The sequence below is a fragment of the Buteo buteo genome, chromosome 7 (assembly GCF_964188355.1).
Source record: "Buteo buteo chromosome 7, bButBut1.hap1.1, whole genome shotgun sequence".
In the NCBI taxonomy this organism is placed as follows: domain Eukaryota; kingdom Metazoa; phylum Chordata; class Aves; order Accipitriformes; family Accipitridae; genus Buteo; species Buteo buteo.
The window spans coordinates 28,731,695-28,740,385 of NC_134177.1; the positions used below are offsets into that span (position 1 = coordinate 28,731,695).

Sequence of the window (8,691 nt, forward strand, 5' to 3'; positions counted from 1 at the left end):
TCCAGCAACTTGTATTTACACATCTGTGGCTGAATTTCATTGCTTACCCCCTTCCCTTCCACAAATTGGGCCTGGATTTGTTACAAGACTATAATCTGTGCCTCAAAACCAGGATGCATCTGAAAAGCTACCCACAGAAACATGTACCTCTGATTTCCAGTATAAACCAGCTGGGATAGAACTGCAAGTGGAACTCCTGTTTTCTGCTCTCCAGCTCTAGGCCATGCTAGACTGCACTCCTTTGGAATGTAGGTACAATAAGCACGTGTCGTTTTGTCATACCTAACACCTCTGCCCTATTCTAGGGATTTTAAAGATGTCGAAGCTGCCTTAAATGCCATGAAGAACGTTGCTCAGCTCATCAATGAGAGAAAGCGGCGACTGGAGAACATTGACAAAATTGCTCAGTGGCAGAGTTCAATAGAAGACTGGGAGGTAAAGAGAGTTACTTTCCCCATTAATTGAATGTTCTGTGTTGCCCCTCTTCTCCCCCTCCGAGAGCTTTGGCCTACAGCAAGATCTTCATAAGGATCCTTATCTAGCCCTACATCAGTTCTGTTTCCCCTCTTTGTGTGGGTTTGTTGTTTGTTTTTTTTAATTTAAACAGATGCCTTCTTTTAGTACAATTGAAAAGATCTAGTACATAACCCAGCTAGACCTTTGCATGTTCCCTTGGATTTTTGCTTCCCCATTTTCCTTGGAGAATAAAATGAACATGTAGGTTAGTGAAATCCCATTATTTTCCTCTTGCCCCCCATTTTATCTTGAGTGATTTCAAACTCTCAAGATGAGCAGAATTGCCCCTTAATGCTTAATAAGCCACATTATTCCTGCAGAAAGGCAAGCACTGATATAGCGACAAAGGAACCCAAGGTTCCCTGTTGACTCATTAAAAAAAAAATTGCTAAAGAAAAGAAACAAAACTACTAATTTTCTAAAAAAACAAACAAACCCCAGGCAAAAACACCAGACTGTCTCCCTCCTAAAGGATGTCAGGCTAAATTCTCAGCTCTCTGCTTATGTGCTGCCTTTAATGTCAGGGATGCGTCAGCTGCCCTGAACAGACTCCCTGGAAAAGGAGATTTTTTCATTTAACACACTATTGTTCTAATCAAATTCAGTTCCCATTCCCTAGATGCCAAGGACACAGTATCTCCCTGATGTGACAAGGACTGTCCTCCAGCACAGAGGCTCCCTATCATTCCCAGAAGAGAGTTTCGTCAGCAAGAATTCAGGCCACACAGGCCCCTCAGCCAAGCTGAGGTTCTCCTATGAGACTATGGGCTTATTTCTTCTCCCCTGTTTTCAGATGGCTGAGACCAACCTGTTCTTTGTGCTGTTCTCAGGGTGAAGATGTCCTAGTCAGAAGCTCAGAACTCATCTATTCTGGGGAATTAACCAAAATCTCCCACCCTCAAGCCAAGAGCCAGCAGAGGATGTTCTTCCTCTTTGATCACCAGCTTGTCTGCTGCAAGAAGGTAACCTCACTAGCCAGGCACAACTGCTATCTATTACAATGCTAAAGAATTTGAGTAAACTCCCTCTCTACCCCTTTGTTTCCTTAATACTTACTGGCGTCCTATGGGCTTTGGGCACAGAGATTTTTATGTGCATTCATTGCAGTCTTTCTTTTCTCTGACATCCTGGTGTGGTCTGTGCACCTGACCGCAGCAATAAGCTACAGGAACTAACTACTGGCCTAATTCTTAAAGCAAGAGAGGAAGGCATTGCACTGCTTCTGGGCTTAGTGTATGGGTTTATTTTATACAACTCAAGTATGAGCACTGTCAACCATTTTCTTTTAAATGTTTTTTTTCAACTGCACTTCCACATGAGATTAATAGCATATTCAGAAAGTAACTGCAGCTTTCATGAAGAGCTGCGGGCCTTAACAGTCAATAAGACCATATTGACATCAATATGTAAGTCTCTACGTACAGCCCATGCTATTTTTCATAATCTAAGTAATAAAAGAAATCTTCCTTTGTAGAGCAAATGAAAGGTGTCTTCCATTGGAGTTTCAGAACTGAACATGCCAATTTTTTTTTGCATAATCCATGGCATACAGGTAGCTCCAGGTAACTTAGGCATGAGACCCTCACTGTTTTATCACTGCTCTCAGATATACTGTTCATTGTCAACACAAAAACCAAAAGGAAATTAGCATTTTTATGGCTTTCTAACTGGGACTGTAGGATTCAAATACTATTTTCTGACACAGGCTTAATGAGTATTTGGGATTATGTGTCATTACACAAGCTTGCTTCTCATTCAGAGCTCTTCAGGGAAGCTGATATCCCACAACAGTAGATGCCAGCCTATCCTGACTCCATCACTAGAAGAAACCATGTGATTCCCCTCACTGTCAACAGAAGCTTAGCACTCTGCAATTCCATAGATTCAAATCCAGTATCACTTTTTCTTACACAACTGTAATGACTGCCAAGAAGATTAAATATGCCATCATATCAAAGAAAGTGAATGTTTAAGGAAGGGACAGGACAGGAAACAGTAACATCTGTTACGAGTCTGTGTGATCTCTCTTACAGGATCTTCTGCGCCGGGACATCTTGTATTATAAGAGTCGGATCAACATGGATGATATGGAAATAGTGGATGTAGAAGATGGGAAAGACAAGGACTTCAATCTCAGTGTGAAAAACGCATTTAAGTTGCACTGCCAAGACACTGAGGAAGTCCACTTATTCTGTGCAAAAAAGCCTGAGCAGAAACAGCGCTGGCTGAAGGCATTTGAGAATGAAAGGAGACAGGTTCAGCTCGACCAGGAGACAGGTATGGAAAGAGCAATGCTGTGAGACAGTGGGGTTTTTGTGTGTTTGTTTTTTCTTTTCTTTTCCTTCTTTTTTTAACCACCAGCCAATTCATAGGAGTGAAAGGGCAGGGAAGACAGTCCATGCTCCAGTCCAGCTCAGGCTGCTGAATTGCACCTTCTGAATGAATCTGTGCAATTGAAGGAAAAAAAAAAAAAAAGGAAACCACCATGAGCAGACACTGCAGTATGTCCTCAGGGAGGTTGATGCATCTTTAATGAGTTCAGGCAGGACTAACAAAATAGTCAATACATTAGCTACACCTTCCATTATTTTGCAGTACAGCATGAGTGCCCAACTTGGCAATATCTATACAAAACACTTTCAGTCAAGGCTTTTCATTGTTTTGTCTAAATCCTGCTTAATTCAGACTTGTGTGATTTAATGAGGTTTGAACCACAAGTGGTCTGGACTCAATTCTTCACCCAGCAAAGCGTGGGGAGAACAGCAGGCAGCAAACTTTGCATGAGAGGTAGGGAGAGTTGTGCAGTGCAGCACAGGCTGGGGGGAGCAGTAAGTGCCCCTTCCGGCTTTGGGAGTAATTTCAGCTTGTGATTTCTCACCTCAGGTATTTCGCTGCCCCTGTATTTCCCTTACTGTCTATGCCAGAGTCTTCCTATGAGATACAAAATGATTACCTGCTGCTAACAAACTTACTTTATCTTCAAGGTTTTTCAATCACAGAGGTGCAGAAAAAGCAGGCAATGCTGAATGCCAGTAAGCAGCACCATACTGGGAAGCCTAAGGGTAAGTCACACCTGAACATACAAATGCTGCCAGAACTGCGGGGGGGGGGGGGGGGGGGGGTGGTGGTGGTGGTGGTGAGCTTCTGTATTTACTGTATGGGAGTAGTTTCAATGAAGTGGCATTAACAAACTCTTGAAGAGGCCAGATGGTGAGCTCTGATGTGACAATCTGCAGTATAGCTCCTGGCAGACTCAGATGGCTGGAGTCAGGAAACTATTCCTAACTACAGGAGAGCTGCTTTGCACCTGATGGCTGAGCACTATGCCAGAAACCACAGTTACATACAAGCCAGCAGCTTCTCTTCAAAGGCTAGGTCACAGCCTCTCCCTGGAAGCTAGGCTCTCCAATCAGCATGGCATTCCCTTTGTGAAAAGGCATGACTAAGTTTTGCAGCATGCAAAGAGTCATAAAGTTCACCACAGCAGGGACTATTCTTACCTGGGCAGTTGTGCCTGTGGAAGATGCTTTGGAACCTGCAATTTTGGCAGAGTGCCATGGGTAGGTACCATGCTCTTTAACAGAGCTGTTCATTAAACCTTTATGAGACAAGGAAGATCTACCAGCAGCCAGGGGAGTGCGAACTCAAGCACAGAAAGGAACATTGCTGTGCCCACAGCACTGTCAGCTGAAGACTCCTGCTACCCCATTTTGTGATGCCACCACCCCCTTTACATCCAGAGGAAGAGATGTGACTTGCTTTCCTCTGGACCCACAGAGAGGCAACCACTTCCCCTTGGTGGTACCAGTCAGCAGTTAAATCCTAGCCAAGTCTCCAGGAAGAAAGCTTGGCTAAATTTCAAAGTCAGTCAGAAGTAATATTTGGCTGCAAGCAGAGGGAAGTTTGGAAGGAGGCCAGACCTCTCTAACAAAGCAAAGCCCTAGGGGCGAAGCAGGAGAGGAGATCCCAGAAGCCAGCCCTGTCCCCAGGCTAGGCACTGACCATTGTGACTCAGAAATCCAGTGCAGGAAGTTGTAACAGGCAACAGAGGCATATGCGCATCAGCTGCTTCTGCCAAAACAACCAAAGGCACTAGTTAAGTTTGTCACTAATGATGAGCTACAGCTATTTAGCCCTGCGGTCATGTTGACAGAACACCTGTCAGTTACGCTTCACATTTCTGGGACTTCCACAGCATCAAGTCTAATCCCACAAAGCAGTGGCGAAACTAAGGGTAATCCTAAAACAAACCCAATTCACTCCCCTGCAGCTTTAACAGGGACTGGGCAGGGGCCAGGGAAGGGAGCTGCGCTCAACTAACATGCTTCCCACCTCCTTTTTATCACAGCTGTCACCAGGCCATACTATGACTTTCTGATGCGCCAGAAGCATCCCACCCTGCCTACTACACTCCCTCAGCAGCAAGTCTTCATGCTGGCAGAGCCCAAGCGCAAGCCCTCAAACTTCTGGCAGAACATCAGTAGGCTGACGCCCTTCCGGAAATAAGGGCAGCCCCGTGTTTGTGCCTGAACCCCTTCTGAGAAAGCACTTTATCCGTCAGTCCTGGGAGGTGGAGCCCAGGTTCTTCCAATCCTTTGTTTACAGAGGATGGCACATGTGCTCCTGCCTTCCCTATTTATTTTGCAGACAGACTGACCACACTGGCTCTGAGGTGAGACACTGCGTGTGTGCTTGCACACATATGCATTTGTGCCAGTCCCATCGAGCCAGCCTTGCACAGCGCCCAAGAGGCAAACTTCCAGGAAGAGATCACAGGATGAGCCTGACATGTCTCATCTGAAAAGATTTTGCTTGTCAGCTGTACTTTGACTCACTCCTTCCTGCTGTGAACACTACTGCTGTCTGGCAGCTGTCAGAGAGGGGGTGGCAGCTGATACACCTGCCAGCTCTGTGTCCACTGACTTGCACAGAACAGCAGTTCAGAGTCACTGACATGATACTTTTTCCATGGAGGGATAAACCCTTCTGCTCTCTGCCCACCCCCACTCCCCACATTTCTCAGAGACATGATCCTCTTACACACATCTAATTCAGTTAGCCTTTGCAGGCACTCAAGACACAGTGAGTATTGCACTGTGACCTTTTCCTTTCCTTTAGTTCCAACACCACTGATGAACTATCTAGTACATTAAACTGTGCCAATCAACCTGCAGCATGAGTAAAGTTCAAGAATCTCTCTAGTGGGTTTGAGTTACATGTTAGAGAAAAATGTGCCTAATTAATACCATACTCAATTCCTTAGATTCTCGTCTCTGCATCATTCTGCCGTATTTCCTGGCCAATGAAAATGCTCATTGTTTGTAATGTGTTTATTTATGGTAAAAATCAGAACTGTGCATTTTGTAAGTCTGTAATTGTTCTTGTCAGATGTTGTTAACTTGATGCCTGTTTTGTCTTTTTTTTTTTTTTTTAAGAAAGGTCAATATTTGCAAACCTAGCTCCCAGAAGTCAGAGGCTACAGTTGAACTCTGAAAGACTAAAACCATGACTGTTACGCAAACTTCCACAGGCCCTCATTTCAAGGGATGTTATTGCAGGTTTTTGACACCTTTAAAAAATGAAAAGCCACTTTAAAAAGGCCTAAATTTGGCATTAAGAGTCTCACTAAGTACCCAAGTTTTAAACTGTGGCCAAAAAGAATTAATTTAAAACTTGGTTAGCAAAAGGAAAGATTTGCCTTACCATAGTGAGAGTTAGAAGCCATACTGACTGAATTCCCTAGCTTAAGAGACATTCTGTGACACTGGAAGGAAGACACCTGCTCATTCCAACATGATGCTAGTGTGAGTGAGCATTAACTGTCTGCAGAGCTCAGAAATCCAGTGTTTGTTGATGCTGTAGCTGACCAAAATCTGGTCATCCAGGGATATCTGAATTCAGTAGCATGTACAAAGTCATTCTTGCACTATACCCTATCTTCCCCCCCAGACCAGGGGCAACATTTAATTTCATAAAGAAACTTGTAAAAGTGACTTTCAGCCTGTGTTTGTCTCCAACATGTCTAGGTCTGTGTACTTGTTTCTCTTCAGAGTCACTGTAGAGATTCTGCTCTTGCAGCTCAAAAAGAGACCGTTTATCAGTAGAAGCCATGCCAGGAGGTTAACTCAAAGCCATCCTTTGGATGGAAGACATGAGAAGCAGAGACCATACTGGAGATGTGCTGGTCACTTAGAACACTGATCAAGGTTAGCAAGTCACCAGCTCCCCAATTCCTGCTAGGTACTTAAATGGAGAACATGTCTAGGAAACATCAAAAAAGCTGCAGGGGGTGCTCAAGCCCACTTTGAGCAATATAGAATTAAAGAGGAACAGCAAGTGCCAAGAAGTAAGAAACATACTTGAAAGAGAACCCAGCTTCTCCTCCTGGGACCTGCCCACCTGCACAGACTGCAGCCTGCTCCCCTGCCCCTCTTCCTGGGAAAACACACAACTCCATGCTCTTCTCCTAGGCAGAACCAGATGGGACATCACCATTCAATATGGTCCTACAGAAAATGGTGACCAAAAACTTCCCTCTCATGCAGAAGCACAAGAGATGTCTGCCCAGGGAAGGTTTAGCACTTCCCCCCTCCCCGCCATGTCACCCCAAGCAACAGAGGAAAATGAGGCTTACCAAACTGGAAGCAGAGCCTTGAGATGCTGCCTGACTGCCTCACAGTGACCTGAACCAGCACAAGCAGTTACAGGTCTGGTCTGCCATTTGTCAAAAATTCCTCTCTAATACCATGCAGCTGTTGGGAAAACAAACCAGTGGGACACTGCAGGAATGGCCTTCAAACACAGCACAAAACAGGCATGGTTCACTGAACTGGGGGGGCAAAGGGGAAACACCCAACCAAAAAAGAAAAAAAAAAAAATCCAGCCCTCATTTGCACATTACATCTGCATTATCAGCCTTACAGTGCTCAGCATTGCCTGGCCTCACCCTCTGGTCCTTTCAACCCACACACTGTCCATGAGTGCTGGCTAAGCTCCCCTCAGAGGCCAGCACACAGTGGTAGCCTAAGCTTTAGCACACAGTATGAAGAGCTTTTGACAGCTGGGTCTCTCAGCCTGAACTATGATACAGAACATTTGTTCTCTACACTTGAGAGGACAGTGTGTCTTGGGGGGGGGGGGGGGGGGGGAAGAGGAGGTGCTGGGGGGGGGGCTAAGAAAAAAAGAGAGAAAAAAATCAGACTCTGTAAGAAGCCACTGAGATCAGGCTCTACTACTTCTTGCCAAGTACCAAAATTAACAGTGACACCTCCCAGACCCATGCCAGGTTACGGAGTGCTCTGCATGCCATGAAGATTACATAGTTTGGACATTCCCCCTCCCCCAGAGCTAAACACTAGTAAGAGCTGCCTGTCCACAGTCCAGCCTCTGCTAAAACCCAAAGGCTGTAGACACAGTCTGCCCCAACCCCCCGGGGGGGGTGGGGGTGTGTGTGTGTCAGAAGCTCTACCAAGCTAATCCAGACACAGCAAATGGTGTTCCTCAACACTGGGGGCTTTACCTGCAGCCCCCTGTTCCCACAGCTACACCAATACTGGCATAATGCCATTTTGCAACAACTAATATTCACCCCCTCTGACAAGCTTAAGCCTTTGCACTTGTGCACACACCTTTCAGGGGAACACCCCAGTGCTTGCTGCCTCTCAGGCATAAGCTTCAGCCCAAGAAGTGTTGCTGCACTCACCCGAAGCAGAGCAACATCCCAGTGGGCCTGTCACAGCATCCAGTGGGCCTGTCACAGCATCCAGTGGGCCTGTCACAGCATCCAGTGGGCCTGTCACAGCATCCAGTGGGCTGAATTACCTTTACTGCATTGCCACACCCAGAACAGCATCAGGCAGTTGCAGCCAGCACTCCTCAGTAATGGAAGGCACTTGTCACTTCTGTGTTTACCCTAAGTTTCTACACCCTCCTTTCCTTATCCATGGCATGTTTGTTTTGATTGGCCAGGAAGAAAATCTGTTGGCACAGAAACGATCAATTTTCTGAGCTTATCAATCAGCTTCATAGGAAGTAGGGGGAGGAATGCTGAATTGGACCAGTGAACCTAGGCTGGAAGGGACTTTGGGACAATTCCCACCCCCAAAACATGCACACCCCTTCAAAGCCAGGCCAACTGTGAAGCTGCATCAGGTTTCTCAGCATCTTGTCCAGTTG

The 8,691-nt window shown here is 45.7% G+C and overlaps 1 protein-coding gene across 3 annotated transcripts in view; it reads left to right on the top strand.

The window, feature by feature from the left end:
• The window catches only part of ARHGEF4 (Rho guanine nucleotide exchange factor 4), a 247,389-nt gene extending 239,809 nt beyond the window's left edge, over positions 1–7,580 (top strand). For all 3 annotated transcript variants that reach the window (XM_075032005.1, XM_075032006.1, XM_075032007.1), the window contains 5 exons: positions 306–435; positions 1,347–1,478; positions 2,550–2,793; positions 3,501–3,578; positions 4,865–7,580. In XM_075032005.1, coding sequence (XP_074888106.1) covers positions 306–435; positions 1,347–1,478; positions 2,550–2,793; positions 3,501–3,578; positions 4,865–5,022 — 742 coding nt within the window. In that variant the 3' untranslated portion in view covers positions 5,023–7,580. The remainder of the gene's footprint in view (positions 1–305; positions 436–1,346; positions 1,479–2,549; positions 2,794–3,500; positions 3,579–4,864) is intronic.
• The last annotated feature ends 1,111 nt before the right edge of the window (positions 7,581–8,691 follow it).